This window comes from Battus philenor, unplaced genomic scaffold, assembly GCF_028537555.1.
Source record: "Battus philenor isolate CCGP_79_NKW_IND1 unplaced genomic scaffold, ilBatPhil1.0.hap1 SCAF_16, whole genome shotgun sequence".
Classification (NCBI taxonomy): domain Eukaryota; kingdom Metazoa; phylum Arthropoda; class Insecta; order Lepidoptera; family Papilionidae; genus Battus; species Battus philenor.
In genome coordinates this window covers 5610385-5631159 of record NW_027181678.1, presented here as the reverse complement: position 1 = coordinate 5631159, position 20775 = coordinate 5610385, and the positions used below count along the sequence as shown (strand labels likewise).

General features: G+C 30.4%; 1 protein-coding gene across 1 annotated transcript in view; it reads right to left on the bottom strand.

Moving 5' to 3' along the window:
- Positions 1 to 15067: 15067 nt before the first annotated feature.
- LOC137919157 (collagen alpha-1(XVIII) chain-like) overlaps positions 15068 to 20775 on the bottom strand; it is a 165136-nt gene continuing 159428 nt past the window's right edge. The window contains exons 19-26 of the mRNA XM_068762139.1: positions 20183 to 20283; positions 19753 to 19845; positions 19249 to 19392; positions 18735 to 18865; positions 18016 to 18195; positions 16900 to 17043; positions 16524 to 16607; positions 15068 to 15349 (exon numbers count right to left, since the gene is read on the bottom strand). Of these exons, the coding sequence (XP_068618240.1) occupies positions 15244 to 15349; positions 16524 to 16607; positions 16900 to 17043; positions 18016 to 18195; positions 18735 to 18865; positions 19249 to 19392; positions 19753 to 19845; positions 20183 to 20283 (983 nt within the window). The 3' untranslated portion in view covers positions 15068 to 15243. The remainder of the gene's footprint in view (positions 15350 to 16523; positions 16608 to 16899; positions 17044 to 18015; positions 18196 to 18734; positions 18866 to 19248; positions 19393 to 19752; positions 19846 to 20182; positions 20284 to 20775) is intronic.

Below are 20775 nucleotides of genomic sequence, written 5' to 3'. Positions count from 1 at the left end.
GAGGATACAGCTGCTCATGCTTTGGAAACTTGTTTGTGAGCGGTGATAATCCTTTAATTGATGCATAAGTGTGAATTGTATAAAATTGTATCCCGGGAATTGAACCTGTGACCTAGGGTCACAAGTCTCAGTTCTCTACCTTCGGACTACCACTTCTCAATGTATATAAGTATTAATGGAAAACATTATTCTAAAATTGTTATCAGATTCAAGCTTATAGTTAGAAAAATGTAGCAAAAAAACTTCTGGAAACGGTTAATATGAAAAGTGTTTTTTTTTTCTATTCAATATTTTACTTATTTCAGTCTTGAGATGTGACAGTAAAATGTCTTTAATGTAACGTAAATAAACACAACACTTCGAAACGCTGTGAATAAAAAAGCCAATCGATACTAAATGAATGTAACTAAAAACTTGAAAGGCACCGTATCCAAACCCGCCCGTTACTTAAAGCTTTGTGATCTAATTTCTCTCTAATGAGACTGCACAAGTTGTTGGCAGCTTAATGAATTTCAATGCCTACGAGAGCTCTTTGCACCTTTCAATTTGTAAAAAGTTTAATTTTTTGTATTTTTAGCGAAAAAACAGCACAAATGACCTGACCCGTTCTAATTACCAATAAATATAAAAATATTTCTCTGCTTCTTTCTTTTATTAGCAACCGTCTGCGTAAGTTATATTGACTTTTGTTCTAACACAATCATATTTAAATCACTAGCTTTATTACAGCATAGGGTCTAATTTTTTAAAGTCCAGTGCAGGAATTATTTTACTGCTAATTTTCGATGTAACACAAGTGGAGTTTACACACAGTACGCCAAACAGTTGGTCGCTGGGTTTTTAAGGTTCTGGAGTAAAGCCTTATAGAAACCAAGCTCGAGTGCTTTGATGGGAAGTTTAGGAAGTTCATATATCGGTGAAGTAAACTCTTCACTAAATAAATATTTTTTTATATGTTTAACCATTTAATATAGGATAGTATCAACTATTTATAACTATGATTCGTTTTTGATTAATAGCTAAGCGACTGTTTATTAAAGAAATCGTTTACTTTAAATCAAAATTGTAATGTGAAATTTTCCTTACTAAAGTATATTAGCGAAGTATAAAAACTAAAAATACACAATCTTCTTGATTCATAGAATCAAACAAATTAATGTCAAGAAGACTAATTTAATTTGTCAATAAATTCATGGAATATAATACATTACGTTGCATTTTTAAGTTTACTTGTTTACCGAGTAAACATAAGGTACGGTAACAAAAATGTGGTTTAGATAACGATCTCCGTTCGAAAATTGATTTCGATTTGTGTAACTTCGTTTTCCGAATAGCAATGTTGAATAAGCAGGGGATGCCGGCTTTTTCCCAGTAGATTCCCAAAATGAATACGTAATGTTCTCTTCTATATTCGCAACTGTATACTACTATATGAATTTAATATTATTCCAACATGGCGGTGCACTATATTTCTGTTCACGAAAACGAATAAATGTATTATAATTTTTGATTTGTTTGTTTTTGTTTGTTATTTTACGAGCGCATATTTAAATTTCAGTCGTTCAACGAATTGTAGAGACGGTTATACTCAGGATTTCTTTACGATATCGAAACAGGAATGATGAGATTCGTAGATGAACGGAAGAAAAAAAAAGAAATTTCAATTGAAATAGGGTCGGCAACTTGAAAAAGCAGTGGGTAGGTCACATAGCGGATAGAACGGTTGGCCGCTCCATAATTTTTTTAAGAATTTGGTGATTATAGAATATGTGTCCACGTTCCAAAAATCAATTTTCAATAACGAAGTGCTACGCGGTCATGCTGACACATACGTATGTAATAGATATTAATTTTATATATATTAATATATAAATGGATGTTTCTGCCTGTCTATCTGTACTTGATAGGTTCAAAAACTATACATACAATTTCTGTAAGAATTTGGTAAATTATTAGGCATATCCCTTCGTTTACGTTTGATGTATCAAAACTTTATTTTAGTTCGGAATTTTAATCAGTATTACACTCCAATGCATGAACAAGTACACCTAGTATTATGAAAATTATTTTAATTGTGGATAAGGTGGATTATATGATGTATTTAACTTAATTCCGAAAATATTTAATAACTTAATTCAGAAAATAGCATTAATTTGCCTTGTGTCTATAGTATATGAGGTTACGAAATTTTACTGTATTATTTATTGTACACACGTCGTTAACCAATTAATAAACATCAGGAACCTAAATTTTCTTCAACAATAGGCCATGACAAATAGATTGTCGATTATCCGAGCCAACTTCCCACTCGAGTAGAAGGTTGATTTGTTGAGAACAATTGTAATGGCACTTTGCCAGTTCGAAATCAGTTGTATCACGGACAATCGTGAATTTCTCTTACCACATTTGCAGACGTGCATAAGTGGACATTTAAATTTCTGTTATTATAACTAACTTGTCGATTTTTGTATAAAAATGTTCTTAGTTTTTCTGCTATGTTCTCTTGAGAGTATGATCAGACAAGGATTGAATTATAGTAATTTTTGTTTGTCATGGTAATAGATCACCCATTACGTTACTCTCAAAGACAAAAATATGTCATGATCCTGATATTAAATCAACATTTTTTTTTATTTATTAAAGGGGCATCAGATAAAGTGATTTGACAGTTGAGTAACATTTGAATATTTTAAGACATTGATTTCATTCAGTACTTCAGTAGAAACGTCGCATTCGTCGATTGTAATTGAAATTTTTGTAAATGTCACAAATAAAAATAATCTTTATTTACCTTGGGCACGCTATAACTGTACTATGCAATATTTCTCGACTGCAAAATTTATTTATTTATTTTATGCTTAAACAATAAAATATCGCTCTGAAATATGGGGTGTTAATTATTTTTTTCTATTGGAATAAGTAACGGATATATGTTAGCTGGCAATAGTCTGACAGAAACTAGCTTTTTCGTTCTAATAGATATTGGAAAAAAGAATCCAATTGTGGTTGTGGTTTTAATTCGGAAGAAAACAAAGCTTAAAATCATCTTGCTTTACTTATCTCTAGGTAAAGTTTTAAACCAGTACTGGCCGTTTATATGAAAACAAACATTAATTTTAAAGAGAAACCTTTAAAGATCTAATATTATTTTCATGTATATTTTTTACACAAAGGAATAAGGTTTAAGTGTCTAGTCCACAGTTGTGCAGTGTTAAAAATAAAAACTTACGCGCTTGCTTCTTACAGGAACAAGATAGCAAAATTATTAATCCAAAAATAAGCTTAGCATAGTAGTTAGTATTTCTCTTGCTATAGCTGTCTTATAATCAAATTACAGTAAATACTTAGAGGTTACAAATTGATTTGAAAATAGCTGTTTCTATGCTACCTATTTTTAACAATTATTTTTCTACAAATGCGTCTCGTAAGGTACCGATGTGAGATGTTATCCTTTTGAGTTGCGGTCACGTGCTTCATTGCCTTCTCTGGTTACTTGAGTCGGTCAGATATTGTGAGGCATCTTCTTCTAATACTACCTTTTTAATAGGAGTCAATGCGATTCCTATCCACCGGCTTTAAGGTCTACATCACAATATCAACAAGATATAGATTCATAGTCATTTTATATCAGTAAAGCAGTATGTCGATGCGCTGTTATTATTTACCTGACGTGTTTTTGTAATAACGAGCCTAATAAGTGTCTAGCATCCATTTAAGCACTTGTCAGTTCTGATGGTTGCCAAATTAGCCGTGTAACGATGTACCAAAGAGTTCGTAACACGTAGGCGCATGTCAGTTTACCTGTCGCTTTGTTGACTTAATGAGTTACATTTCCAGCGACAAAATCCTGCTGTTGACGTTGCATGTAACGTGTCGGGATATAAAGAATAAAATGTTATTAATTTAGGATGGAAATAGAGTAATTTTTATGGTATAAAAGGTTCATATTTAGCTTGTGCGCTTAAAACTGATATTTATTGGTTTCAATTATGAAAGATTGACAACATTTTATGTTTTATTTATTTATTTACATTGCAGTTTTTTCTGAAGTTTCTCCTTTTTAGAAATAGCTAAAGCTAGCTTCGTCACACTACAAAGAAGGAAGAAATAAATGGAACTTAAGAACTTTTTAAACTCCATTTAGATTTCTAATAATGCAAAGCTTTACTTATAATTTGATGATTTTTATTGAAATTCTTTATTGTACTCGATATTTTTTTAATTACATTCCCACGTCTTTTTTTTGACAAATATCGATAGTTTGAATGCTAGATTTTAATTGCAGTTTTACGTGGAAAAGTGTTGTTTTCAATAATTTTCTAATTAAATTTTACTCATTACTAGAAGGTTGTTATAAAAAATTAAATTTGCAGTGTAGTTTCCATTCGTAATATAGATAAATGATTAGCAAAGGTAGTCATTGAATGCTTGCGGAATCAATACGAAAATACAACGTTTTTCATAGGACCAAAAGTATCGTTTTCCCGTGTTGAATATAATATCAACGACATTTGCGTAACAAATAGAATTGCAATAAAAACCATTTTTTGAAATATTATGTCTTAATTTAATGAAATTTATCGTTTATTCATAGCCAGAGAGAGAGACAACGTTTGCCTGGTCAAGCCTAGTAACCAAGACATGTTTATATTATGAAGCAAACAATATTTAAGGACTTAAAGATTAAAGATCGGCGCAAATTCGAATATATCTAATTATGTCCTAATGTAAAAATAAAAAAAAAACAAGTTAACTTAATTTGAGTACTACTCGTTTTGTGGTTCGTTAACCATCAATTAAAATAGTTTTGTTTAAATGAAGATTTAAAATTTTTTTGCGTTAGTTTTCGTAACTAAGAAAAATACAAAGAATATCCACGAAAGCATTTTATTTTAGTACATTGTCATTTAATTAACTATGTTCTTTATGTAATCCATCGAAGTTTACGTATGACATCATATCAAAAAAGTATTTATTATTTTAAAACATTATTTGTAACATTATGATTTTTAATTTCGACACTAAACGTTTAAGGTTTTGTAAAATTTGATTTAAAACAAATGTATGTTAACAGATTTCCACTTATGTACTGACTCACCATAACATCTCTGCAATCATAACGTTTAGTAACCTGGAATTAATATTATTAGTAGAAATATTCATTTTGCAAGTAGGGCTTAGCTAAGAATTTTGTAGATCTGCCCAAAAGTGGGATTGGGGAAGCGCTCATTAAGTTCGCAAACCGGGCGGGGAAAGCTAGTGTTATTTTATGACTATTTATAACAGGTTGCAGATGACATAATTGAATATATAAAATTAAAAGATACGTTATATTAACAAAATAAAAACTTAATATGATGTGCCTTTTAGAAATTTTTTTGATAAGCAAATTTTTACTACCCATTAGTTCACGACACTGCTAATGCAAAACCGTTTTTGTATGTACAAATAATTGTGTCATAAATTATTTAGTGTTTGTTGGCGTTGGGAGATTAATCAAAATCGCTGACATAGTGCCTAGCTTAAATCTGAATACGTAATCATGACGTCAGTTGCTGTCATAGAATGAAATGAAATTCGAATAAGGGCGCTGACAGTGCAAAAGCGATACTAAGCGGAGCTTAAATTGTCACATTTCATGAGATTCGGGCAAAAATTTTTGTACCGGAAGATGTAGGTACTTTGGTTGCGTTTAAGCGTCTTATATAATCGGCACGTTAGTCCAATGAATACACAGTTGATATTTGAAGATCGGAGTGTGATATGGGTTCAGTGTCAGAAACATGCGACATACCGAAACGCCGAATATTCGAGAATTTTTTGGTTAATCTGTGATTTGAGTTTGCGTTTATAAAGTTAATAACGAATATTGCCGCGTTTATTTAAACGTATCGCTAACATATCGATAATATTCTCAGAATCTTTAATTACGTTTAAATCTTTAATTACGTTTAAAAACAGATTGAAGATGTTCTAAGCTAAAATTTCTTTGTAAGTTTCGTCTGTCAAATTAATGTAAATCATTTTTTTTATGTAAAGTTTTAATGAAACTTTTTACACAGAATGTTAATGACTCTTGAGTTAACATTTTGAGTATAAAAGTCAACTTAGATCAGCTTGGCCGGGCCGACTTACCCCTAAGGATACATCATAGATTCGAATTGCAGATTTAAACAAATTAAAATTGATAATGCGTTTGTAAAGTACTACATATAATAATAATGTACAAATATTTATTTTCCGACATAGCTCAGCAAGTTGACGTGGCAGTGAGGCAATATAGCGTGCAGACCATATATATAGCCTACTGGGGCCTTAAGGTTTTAGAGAGAAGATTATGAGCTTATAAGAACTGGAGATGCTAATGTAGAACGTCCACCCACAAGTGGACAGATGACTTTTAATTTGTTAAGAATAACTGGACGCAGGATGCTTCCAACCAGTCTTATTACAATTGTATGGGGAGGCTAACGTCCAACAGAGAACGACGATGATGTATGGGTAATAGTTGTGTTATTTCATTGTATAAATACACACACGTATATGTGTATATATTTTAAATTAAAACGTGATGTGGTTATAATTAAAATCCCCAGGATCTTTGTGCATGTTATTGTACGTGTGAGGTGTCTATAAAAGCTTTTTATCTTTTTTAGAATTTTTACTGAATATTTAAATAGTTTTTATTTTAAATTATTTTTCTCGTTATCGAGTAATTAAAAAATAATTTCCATCTAAAGTCCCTAGTAAATTACCTGTCCCATAACGGACATCGCCATAGTGATGGTACCGGTCTGTGGGCGTACACATTACATATTTCTTGGATGAAATAAAGTGACAGCAAAATGTAATCTCTAATAATTTAAAATTATAGACAAAAACTGCTTCGGCTACATGTTTATCGATAATATATAATAGTATTCAATCTACAACCCTTGCGGGACTTTTATGGAATGATGTTGGATGAATGTGACATGAATGTGAGAGCCTCCAAGTTTAACATACCGACAAGAGGACCTGAGTAGACTTGAATTGGTGGGTTGCTAGTATTTGGGTAACATTATTAGAACTTCGGATGTCCTTGGCGCTGTAAAAATAAGTGGAAGAAGAACATATAGCAATTCTTCCATGCTGGAGGCGTGTACTTGACTGGTTGCGAATTTTTTATATTTTGCTTGTCTTATTGGTACCAGGTTGATAAAAATCAACAAACAAAAACGGATCATCTTACCATTTTTAATTGGTTTATTCTTGATTATTAATATTTTACTACAATAAAGAAGAACTTGTTTATAATTTATTAGATATGTTATTGTTACTTTAATAAAACAAAATATCTTGCTCTTACAGATTATAATGTCTTTGAAAAATTATAACGATGATAATTATAAATGTATTTTAATAACTTTATATACTTACATTACATTACATTTTAGTAAAGAAAGTATTCATTGAACTAAAATGCTAACTAGTCAATGAGTAGTAAGAATATTTCATTGTCAACTTCAGTTCATACATCTCGCGCTGGATTGTCGTGAGAAATGGTTACATTTAAAGGAAAAATATGAAAAGCAACTTCGGAGTCTGCGCTTAATTTCTCTAGAGGACGCATATTATTAGTGTGACGAATATCTCTTACTGTGATTGGAATTACTTCAACAAACAATTTAACAGAAGGCAAGAAGAATTTAAATCTTAGAAAGAGTAACGTCGTCTTACAGTCCATTTAAATGCATTTCAAGCGGTTTATAATAAATTTCGTATAAAAAGGTTGAAGCAAACCTAGATCTTAGAGTTAAGAATTAGTAAATGACTTACTTAATAAACTAACTTACTAAGTAAATAAAACATTGCATTTCGTAATCGTCAAGTAATTGCCGTTCGTTTGTGGAGAAGACATCTATTTAAAAGCCGCTAACGAACCATACATACCAACCATATAATGAAACTGTCAAAGATAATTAAAAAAGTAATAATTAAAAACATAGGTAATTATCTTTGAAGATTAATTAATATTTTTTATTGTTTCCTCATTTTCTCCTCATGATAAAATGAATCGGAATTGTGAGTGAAAATTTCCTGTTTATTTTACCAAGAATTATTACAGAAATCAATTATGCTATCGCTTATTTCAATTATGAATGTAGACGTCGTTATTTTTTAAAAATATCTTTCGCGATTATTTTTATGAATTTAAAATAACAAATCATAATTTGTATAACATTAATTATGTGAACAGATGTTATTAATCGTTTATTACATTTGATTTTTGCCGGGTAACCAGTTTCATTATTGGTAAGTAAATTTTCAGCACGAATGAGAGAGACTAAGATAAAGTGGCCTTAAGGCGTAATTACGGAAGATTGGTGATGAATTTGCTCCGTTCAGAATGGAGGGCACTGATATAAATTTCCTTCTGGTTACTTTATTAAATTTTCTGAAACTTATAAAAGTTGGTTTTGATCGGTAATCCAGCGCCCAAAAACTCAACGAATTTTTTAATTTTCTTCTACATTTACGTAAATAATGTCGAGGGCCACAGCTTATGTAACTGTACTAACAAATTATCTTTTTATAAATAAACTTTTGAAATACATCGAGATTATTTCTATTTTTTATTACTAGCCAAGAGTTTGATAGTTTTATGCTGTTAGTTCACTCTTTGTACTTAATTTTTTTGATGATAAAGAATAAATAAATATTTAATAAATTGTGAATTAGCATTGGATATGTATGTAATAGAAACTATATCTAATAACTGTTTATTTGTAGCAAATGGTTTTCTACATTGTTACAGAATATAAGATTACTAAGGTTAAAGAAATAAAATTATCAAAACTTACTAACACACCATATTACTATAGTTAGTAAGTGAGAAATCATAGATATCAAATAAAACTTGACTGTCCGAAACTCAAAACAAAGAAAAGCTTGTGTGAATTTTGAGCTGATTAGTTCATCATTTCACCAGTCCGGGCGTTCACTAGACGTACTGGACATAATCTTCTCTCTTAGATTTCCAACAGAATCCACGAGAAGCGGCTTGCATCGATCAAAGTCTTCTGACGATTGTATATGGTCGTTTACCTTCAGCTGCGCTTGCCGGTCTATGGTTTCCACTCCAGAACCTCAAGGTCTTAGCGGCTATCTATTCTGCACCTTATACTAATTGGATAGCTCAAGATAGTAAGAGGTAAGCGGTCTTGTTAAGTCTGCGGGTTCTGAAAATCTGGATCAATATTATAATACATTGAGCGTGTCATTTTGACGTACTACTCATTGTACGCTTAGTTGAAAGTTTTTCTTATAATTTTAACATAGGCATATTTATTGCTTCTGCTAATAATTGCACTCTTTTCCAAGCGATTTATATTTTTTCGCAACTAAATAGTAAGCTATAGTTAATTGGAATCATCGTAAAGAGTCAACTATTGTAAACAATTAAATATATAATCCTAATTAATATTACTACGCGATCGATGCACCATGACACAATAATATATGGAAATTTCAAGATCGATTTAAAATATATATAACGCTACATCTCGTAATGGACGTTTTACTGACTAAAATTTTGTGATGGTATTCTAATAATAAAAAAGAACAAACTTATAAAATTACGTTTTCGTGTAACAATTATCTAACTGGCTTTAGAGCAGTGGTAGATTAGCGGTAGAAGACTGAGACTTGCAATCGTATGTTGCGGGTTTGATTCCTGAGACACAGTGTTATATAATTCATACTTTGTGCATGAGTTATATAGGACTGTTTAACCAATAAGTTTTCAGAGGATGGCCAGTCTGCTGCGTACCTTTTTGTGGAGTTCTCCTGCGTGCGTTTTTGCGGAGGCTTAAGCCTTGCAGTCGGCGTCTATGAGCTGAAACGACTAAGGTCATAAATTTAGTAAGGTTATAAATTAATTGTAAACATTTCAATTTCATTGACACATGAAAAAGTAGACTATCTTGAAACGAAAAAGATAAATGTGATCATAACTGTTTGCGAAAATGAATAACATTATTTGTGATTGATTTCCCCCGGGAATGTTGGTAATACCCTCGCGTCTGACATCACTACTTACTATGATTGCAATCAATTTCAGCACGTCCTTCCAGAAGCGACTTGTATTTTTCTGCTTACATGTCATGTATGACAAAAAATATTAATTTTTATCGATCCACTTAATGAAAACGATGAAAAACGGTCTGCATATTTTCCAATAATATTATTACTGAATTTTACTGTAAATAATATCGGACTTAAAAAACATGCAAAAGACTTTTATGAAAACGAATAATAATGCTGATATTGGGTGGAGTTAAATAATATTATTCGTGCAGCAAATGCAGTGTATAATAAATAATAATTATGAAAAAAGTGTAATTAATGTTTCAGTAATTCTTTATTTAAATATAAACACATTGTGAATATTATAGGGGCGTAAATGTTGCGGAGTAGTTTCAATTCAGTAACTTAATTTTTTTGTTTAATATTATTTATGCGATCCATGCTTTGTCTGCGCTTATTAAAGGTACACATTGTTAATCTGTAATTATTTTTTGTGTAATAAATTTTGAAGAATTAGGTTTTTGATATTTTATAAAGTCTTAGTTAACTATGTTTATGGTTGATCAAATGTGTATAAAATTCTTATTTTTATTCGAAAAAAAGTTACATAACTTCTGTCACAACAAAGTCGAGTAAAGTGAAAAAAAAAGCAATAAAGGATAACTTAAGTTTATTGTCATTTATTTTTACTTGACATAGTCCTATTTCGCATTTCACTGCTGCGCGAATTTTTTGATGTCAAACCTACACAGCAATCATATATAACATGTTACTGTATTTTTACTTGCCATCATCTTAATTTTTTTTAAATTTCCATACAGATGCGGCGCATGATATTTTAAACAGAGAAATAATAGAAAAAAAAATTTTATATTGTACATTATAACCTCCATATGCCTTTATTGTGTGGCGACTAAAATTTAATAAAGCGTGTCTTACTGGTAAAATAGTTAAATAAATATAAAGTTAGAGGAATGGTAAAAGAGGACTTCGTTGGCTTATTGTGCAGTAATTGTTATTTATTCGTAATTATGTAATATACTTTCCACGTACGTGTGTGTGTGTGAGTATTTTTGTATATAAGTATGTGTATAGTAATGTATGTATTTGTATGTATTTCCGTCTTGAACTGCCCTGCCTCCTTCAATAGTTGCCCGGTAGATATCTTACTTCATATACATACTTCTACATGAATTGTTTCTTTTTTATGTTATTGTCTATGGTGACCAAAAAAGTGTAAATAAATAAAATAAGGGATCATACACTTCAGACCTGTTCAACATCTATCCATAATATGGTAAATATTATAAAAAATGTATCTATTTATATATTATATAAATAGATACATTATTTAAGAATAAAAATGACTATTGAAAGAGAAAAACTTGCGTTAGTAATAGCCCAATACTTTTAAACAATGAAATTCGTATTTTACACTGCGAAACAACTGGCAGTGTATCATAATATTTTTCTCATTTTACTCCACACCATTTGATCTGTAACTACCCAACAGTTATAAATGGGCAGTTATAAACTAGTCAAAGTGAAAGGTATTTACCAACAAACTATTTATTGCCAGAGTCATAAATTTTGACACTGCAGCTTTGCAAATGCTAAAGGCAATGGAAATATGACGTATCACTACAACGTAAAATAAATTTGAGGCAATGGTAAGGGAGTAAATCCTCATTTATACTTGTTGAATATACACAGTATATACATTATTAATTTTGATTTTATCCTATTTATTCGATCAGAACTTATAATCGATTTATATTTTATTTATAATGTAGTGTATGCTTCAAAGTATGATTTTATTAGACGAACGATCATTTGGACGAAGGCGCCCAGCTAAAATTTCGTTTTTAGTAACTATGCTTGACGACTTTACCAGCCTGACTTGATTCGGAAGACGCGGAGGTCATTCACCACGGAGTGACCAAGCTAAAGGATTCCATTGCGGAGACTGCAGAATGGAATGTCACAACTTGCTTTAATATCATGATGTTATATTCATTTATTAGCTCACAACAAAGCGTTCCTTTGCCATAAATCACATATTTAAAAAACCATACTTGATGTATTTTACGAAAGTGAAGACCATCGTGTAGTGTTCAAGTCTCTTTAAAATGCACTGCACTGTAATTAAAATCCGTGCAACCATAAGCAAGAGATAGTCAGTTTTATACGAACAGAATCGTTGTGAACAATATATCGATACGAGCTGTTCATGTCTTTTACCGTGCTAGGACTGCTGTGTTCCGGACGGAGATTTGGGACTCTCTTTCAAGTGTAGTTGTCGACTATTTAAGAGAGTTTGGTGGGTAGGGTTTCGACATAGCCCTGTCCTCGTCTTAAAAAAATAGGCTATATTGTGCAGACTATTATTTCCTCGCAAAATAAGAAACAACCTGGTTGTGTAGTTAGCCTGTTTATGTTTCGAATCCTTTGGAAGTTATGAACGTCGTTTGTAATACATTAGCTAAAAAAATTGACAAAATTTAACATTATCATTTATTATCATTACAACCGTAAGACTTCTATTGGTGGACATAGGTCTCCCCTGGGGACTCCCAATAAGGCCGGTAGGAATCGGCCCCACATCTAGCACTTTTTGATGACCTTAATGTTGTAACGTAAAGATCGTCTGTTCATCTGTAGGGCGTCTCAACTATAACTTAAGTTTAATTGAAACATAAGCAACGTAAAAAAAACTTTTATGATTCATATAACACTTAATAAGAAAACTTTTCTCGTCAACAGCTTACATACTTCTTGCTACGAGATAATTATGATGTTTAGATTTCTTTAAGACCGATATTACTGCAAATTTATAAAGAATTTAGATCTGATAATTTTGCGTTTTTTTGAGCAAACTTTACGTGTGCCTCTTACGAGCGTCATAGCTTTTTAGAGAAGCTAAGAAAAAATATCTAAAAACATGTCTTAAAAACCAAAGTTAATTGTAAAATATTCGGAAACTACCTATATTTTAATAAAAGACATTATTCACAGAAAATTTAAATTTAATACAGAGCGTTATTTAATCAATGTTAAAAAAAAATAAAGTGTGTCCGTCAGTATGTACCAGATACATTCAAAATCCAATATTGTTTTTTTTTCAGTTTATGTTTGAGGTATCAAAACCGCTTGTTTAAATTTTATTTACATGCATAATACAGCAACGCGTGAATCTTGTTTTCTGTGTAGCTTAATCCTTTTAATAACGTTCTTTTTATAAAAATTACGATTATGAAATATAATCACGCATTTAAATATATATGTATTACAAGTCTTATCTATTATATGGCTGAGAACGATCATACCTATATAGAAAAAGCAAGCTATAAAATGCACACGTACACAATTATATTTATTAAAATATCTTAACAAAAACGAATTTATTTTAAAAAGAGAAGACAAGTTAAGTGTACCTTGTTCTAAAAGTAATTAGGAAATCCATAATCAAGCCCACATAAATGATAAAGAATTAATTGATAAATAATTAAAAGGAAAATTAAGATTTATAGCAGACAGGGGTTTTTAAATTTTTTTGTATGAACTAAGTGATATAAGAATAACTTACAAAATATATTATAAGTAATAATAAATAATTTTCTGTCGCTTCCGCGATTAAAGCGGCAATGGAACCAGTAGTCACTTGGATGAGTCTATGTGAATAGGACTTTTGTTGCACCTTATTCTCTTTGTGGGAAATTTGGATATATAAGAGTCATAGCACTATCTTTATAAGTACCGAAGCAGGATGTACTCTCGACTCGTAACAAGGGTAAAGAAACAAAACACTGTCTTCAAAACATTTATTCTATTTATTGTATAAATACGTCAGTAGTTCTTAATACATGATTGATTGATGTCAAAAAGCTTAGAATACTAAAATACGTTTTCGTAAATGCTGATTGGTATGTCATGTTTATTATTTATGTAATCCTTACTTAGTAAAAACAGTCCAATTGTATTTATTATTTTATTATTAAATAATTTAAATCGATTACAGAAATTTTGTTCTTTGGCTTTATATCATAAATTTAATTAATATATTGTTCTACAACGGAATCATATTTGTCTAGTAAAAAAGACTAGTAAACTAATATACGAACAACTAGTGGTAAAATGTCACTGCGTTATTTCTATTTGTAATAAGTACTTATTGATATAGCTATGTATAGTTGTATTAAACACTGATTCTAGCAAAACAACAAAATCAGACTTGCATACATTGTTTCTAAACTCACATGGCACTTTTAATCTAACTACAGGTAAGAATCAAATAACGCAGATTTGTTCGGCAGACACACTAACGCATTCATCTAGAATACATACAATCATAGCCTTGATGTTAGATATTAAAGATATCCCGATTCAAACATACACTTCGAGATACTGCAACAATTTTAATGTACAATATTATTCTAAATAAATTGTTAAATAATACATTACCTTAAAATATTAAAAGATATTTTTGGAGAGTCAGTTAATGTCATTTTACGCTGAATGTTATTATTGACTCTAATTTGAATTTTTAAAAGTCATTCGATGTTATGTAAGAAATCTAACGTATGCAATAATAATTCAATTTCTTTAAATATCATTTAATATACATTGTCTTTATAATTATCTATAAAGTATTATGCTATTTATTTCAAAGCGGTATTGCGTTAGCGACAAGTTAAGCTGTTTTTATTGGTGAAACTTAAATTACATTAACAAACCGCGTATATCATAAGTAAAAGCAATATTTACAGTCTCAAATTATATTCTTGGAATACTACTTTTTGTAAAAGGACTTATCACAAGAACTTAGTTCGATTCGAAATTAATTACAACCAATGTCAAAATACTAAAGATTTTTTTTCAATCTACAATATATTTTTTTCGTATCTGTTACATCTGTGAATGTATTGAAATTAGTAATAGAACAAATTAAACATTGTATTATTAAAGTGATCGTTCAACTCTAAAATAAATGCTAATCAATATAACTTTGAGTATCTTAATTTTAATATTAATAGGAATCTCGAGTGAACACAAAGCTAGTAGCTCAAGTAATCTCATAATTTAGGCAGCAGCTGGTAAGATAAGAGTTCGCAGTACAATTTGCATATTAAAAGCAATAAATGGCGCTAAAAACTCAAAGCCTGTTTTATACTAGTTTTAAATGTCCCTATAAGGTTGAGCAAATATATCATTTAATAATTGTTGATACTCTTCGGCGTTGTAAAGATAATCTTCGTCATCAATTAGACCTGTATTGTTGTATCTGTAACCAATAAAAATATTGTTTATATTGTACTTCATAGGCTTAGGTACTTAACTAAATGTTAACAATATGTAATATTTCAAATTTGATATTATTTTAAGCAAAAAAAAAAATTGCCAGGTATCGCAAACTTTTCATAAAATCATTGAAAATAATTTCCGATAAAATTGAGTAGCGCGATGTTATATCAGAGAATTTAGGTCAGTAACTGTTTTTATATCTCTGTTTGCTATCTTTTACCCATCATGTTCATCTCTGTTTCCACGAATTTTGATTCGTTTTTTTGTGCATATTTTAAAGTTCTTTTTATGTATTTATTTCTTTACAACATTTTTGTTAAGTAAGACAGTTTTTATTTGAATATAAATGACTCTGAACCGGGTATCAGCCTGGCTAGATCAATGCTTTCTTTTCAATCTTCATAGAAAAAGCTTTAATATAGCCGCAAGACCCGGATTTTCAAATTAAAAGGAATTGCGTAACGAGGCAATGGTCAAGGAAGGAGAAATTTGTGGCGATTTCAACATAATTAAATGTAGACAATACACACAAAACTTTAATAACCATGAAAATATGGTTATTAAGGATTTTTGGTAAAAAATACCCTGAACTCGTAGCAATATTATAAATATTATTTTAAATCTCCCAATTTCAACTTAGAGATGGAACCTACCTCACACTAACGATCTAGTTGTATTATAATTTGATCATAAAATAAAATGTTTAGTATTCCTCAACGTACCAAGCTTTTAATTCTTCTTATTATTTAATTAAGTATCTGAAGCATAGTTATGACTTTTAAAAAACATAAAAATGTAAAATTATCCTGTAGTATAAATTTTAGCCCCTAAATTTACTGTGCTGTAGATATTACATAGTTAAGAATGTAGTTAAAAGCAAAGAACGAATTGTTCCATTAGCAAGTCTCGTTTCCAAATTGTATTTTAATAAATCTGATTAATTATAGTTGCTAAACTAACACTATAAAAACATATATACATAAGATATTTCCATATACGAAGACTTGAAATTTGATTAGAATATTCCTTTCGCTGAGTAGAGTTCATTCTAGATTTTACAAGATTTCACCCACAAGGAGTTTGGGGTTGCGTTCATTAAGTACGCGTAATGACAGAGAACAGCTTGTATAAATATAAATAGGGCAAATAATTACCTTCGTAGATCGCGTTTTTTTCTGTTGTTCGTGTGTGATGTAGCTTCAATACAAAGAACTACGAAATGGTTGTTGCATGAGTATCTGTAAATAATAATGGTGCTCTCATATTAATAACAAAATAGATGATAGAAAAACATATTTTTTCTTAGATTTGTTTGTATGTGCCACTATAAGGTTTTTAAAATATTTAAAAAGCCATTGGCATTATAATCTAGACAAGCAAATAGATATACATATTTTTACGGAATACTTAAACCCAAAAAGACAAGTTGAGCACTTTAAAGAAAGCAAGATTTTTACACCTTTATGTAAGCTTCATAAAATTAGTAACTCTATTGTAGAGTAGAAAAATAAAGCTTCCTGCAAACTTTACCTTTCCTGGGACAGCAATTTATGCGAGTAAAGAGAGGACGCCATTCCTCGTGCCGTGGGATCGCTTGTCTGCCATTCGTCGCAGAATGTATCCACAGCTCTTTCTCCGCTTGGGTGTGAGCCATGCCATATCAACTTCTGTGGCCTAGCGATGAAAACATATAGTATGTATTTAACAAATATGAAAATTGAAGTAAATATCTATAAACAAAATAGTTATATTGTGTGAGAGAGTAATAAATTTTAGTGTATGTGAGCTGCATAACATAGATTATATTTTACCATCATTCCTTCGGCGTATTTATTTCTTAATGCAGTCTCTAAGTTGGAGATAAGAATTTTCTGTGCATTTTATACGCGTCAAAATTTTACATAAAGCGTTTTGGTTGCGGGCCATTCTTTACACATTTGTAATCTAATAATCACATTTCAGTCCATAGATGCCTGTAAGGCACTGGCCTCCCCCAAAGATACTATAAAGGGATATAATATAACCGCCACACTTGGCAGATGGCTTAGTGATCACATTGAGATATTATGATATTAAGAGGATGTTGCTGCCCATCCTCTGAAAACTGGTTTGTGAGCAGTGGTAATTTTAAACAATTAATGAACCAAGTATGAATTATATAAAATTGTATCCCGAAAGCAGAACCCGGAATATCGATAGAAAGTCTCAGTCCTTTACCACTGGGCTACCACTGCTCAATCTTACAGTATAACTAGAAGTTTGGAATTATTCTTTACTACACTATTAAAATATATGACGTAATTACCTAGACCTGTTAGTCTTCCATACCAATAAATAAACAAATAAATAAATATTTAGTTGAATAATTATACTTTTTGCAAGTTCTGCTCACTTCTGGAAAATTGTGCAAATAGTTATATTCAATGTATTCCTTCTTGATTTACGTTTTGTTTCTTGTTTTATTGATTAGTTTAGTGGAAGATATCTAAAACTAGTCTAGCGTCATTTATCTAGTCTTTTATTATCATGTTAGAACAATATAGTTTTTAAGATTCTATAAATATGTGAACTTTCAATATTTTCTGTCATGAAAAAAACTATGAATTTTTATGATAAGTATTACAGTATTAATATATTAAGTCTTACCAGTTTGAATCAGTCATCACATTCTTATCATTGAAACTAAATATTCGCGGAGATCCGGACATCAAACCTCCACTGCCGTCAAATATGTCCGAAAAAGACTTGAATAGAATCTCTCCTCGGGTATTCACAATTGGCAAATGACGATCGGAGTAACGCACCGTGGAATCAAGGTTTTGTATCCTGAAACAAAACTTACACATGAGACCCTTTAAACAATATCACACATCAAGTTTTATATGACTGTTTTAGATATAGGTATATCTATAAAATATTGTTAAATCTGTCCACAAGTAATACACATTTTTCATTATTTATAATTTTGTAAATGGGGTAAATATTCTCAATTTAAAAAGCATGATAATGTTTTCAAAAATTTTAAAACTAACAAAAAAAAAAAACACCAAAAACAAATTATCCTGATATGTATTTATTATTACTTTTTTCCATCAATATTGTATATTTTTTTACTTTATGCAATTTATTTTAAATGATTTGTTTAATATTCTAGTAAGTTACAATAACTGCGAATGGACCTAGCTTAATAAAATAAAAATAAGTAACGTTTTATTCTAGTGCGATACATATTAAACAAACTCGCGGAAATATTTTAATAAATGTGTGTAACTTTTTTTCCCTTTAGTTTTCAATTTTTTTATTATCATTGAATATACACATAATTGTGTTTGTATGCCTATCGATTTAAAGTTAAATTAACTTACCTGCTAGTAAGTAAAGCTTTAAAAGTGCCTTTTAATCCGGCGCGTCTGGCCTGCCTATAACAGGAGTAATCAGCTCGGCGCACTCCATGCATGTTGCCGGACAAGGGCTCGTTGAGTGCAGCCAGTCGCAACTTTAACGTAAAAGTTTGTTTAACTGCGCACGTTAAATACAATGCTCACTTTGAAATGTCGCTTGTACAAATCGAGGTGTTAAAGTGCTAACTAATTTTAGAATCACACGGTAAATTACTCGTAAAGTTTAACTACAAATTACATAGTCTAACTATTTAAATTTATCTACCACTTAATACTGATCTGTCTTGACAAGCTGAAAGAGCCATCACTTGAATTGGATTTCAGTATGTTTATATAGTTATTTTCGTAATTGTACGAGTTTGTAAATATTTATAACTAGCATAAGATCAGCAATTTATATATCAAACAATAAAGAAGACATTTTATTTTTTGTATAACTTGAATTAAATAATATGATGAAGCTAGTCATTTTACTTACAGTCGGTCCCATTATCGTGACAGGGGGAGAGTTTTCCACTAAGTTTGATATATGCGGGACATGGACTAAACTCGCTGCTGGCAACATGTGGGCAGGAGGCGTCGCAGTAGGCGGCGGAGCTGATTGTGTTACCAGCGAACCGAGCTGTTGAGAACACATAACACCGTTAATGACATTTAAATTTAATAATAAATGATATGTGAAAATAATAAATGATTCTTTTGAATTCTAGGATTAATAGATTAATACATCTAAACAACTGTGTCTGCTTTTTGTTTGTTATATTTAACTGACAAAGTTATAGTAAAAATTGCCGCAGAAAATATTTTCCTTTTTTAAAATAAAAAAAATATTTTGTTCAGTACCTTAAGTGCTTTCTATTAACTAAAAGTAATCTTATATCGCGAAAAAATCTATTTTCTGTTTAAAATAAAATAGAAATAGTACTGCTCCTGTTAAATATGTTAACCGAAATTTTTTTTAAAAAATATTTAGATTACTTACCAAAACATATTGCCATCCAGAGTTGACTTTAACAAAAAGCGCTTGTTCTTCAACAACATAAGCCAATGCACCAACTGGACTTGTTGATGCGAGCTGAAATTTTTTATATCATTTAAAATAAGGCTTTACTTAATATCAATTACTATGCAATAAAATTACTAGAACGAAGCGTAGAGTAGTTGAAATGTTTCATCAAAAACTAAGCGACGCAACAACAGCTTTTGATAAATTAAATATTTTGAACGACTGCTTTGGAATAGTTTAGCTCTTGTTCTAGAATCACTTTTTATTAGAATTTTCAGTAAGCCGACTATTATGTTACTTTTAGTCGGTAAATATAGATTTTCGATTTTTGATTTAAAAAGATTTTTGAATACGTTTTTATATCTGTTAACACACTTAAGTAAAATAATAAAGTATTAAGTCTCACCCTCATCATTTCTTCTGTTGTTTGAAATATTGCCGCACTCGGTACTGCTCTATTATTGCTTTCATCTACATGATGAATCTTTGGTTCAGCCGTTGGGAATGCTGTTATAATATGAAAATATTTATTACAATTATAATTATTTACGTCCGTACCTTTATTCCTTAAATATATTTATAGGTAGCACTAAAAAAAATACTTATCTGGTAACATATAAAAACATTGGCTAGATAAAGATAAAGTTTCATACCATCTCCATCTATATTTATGCATTGGTGTTTATAGCATCAGAAGGTTTGATTTACAAAGAAGAAACGTGAATAGTGAAAAATATAATGAACGATCTAACTATATCGATATACTTACAACCACGATCACGAGACCTGTCTTTTAGATCTTTTAATTCACGAAGCGCTTTTAGCTCATCTAGTGGACTTTTGGCAGCTATTCCAAGCAGCGTTAATAAAATGTTAAAATTTAGCAACAATTTAATCGCAGCATTCCACATATTTATCATTTGGACTTTTGAACATGTGTTTCCTCATAGATTTAATAATAAAAACAATTGGAGGTAGCCGGCAGCCAGTATCAATCAA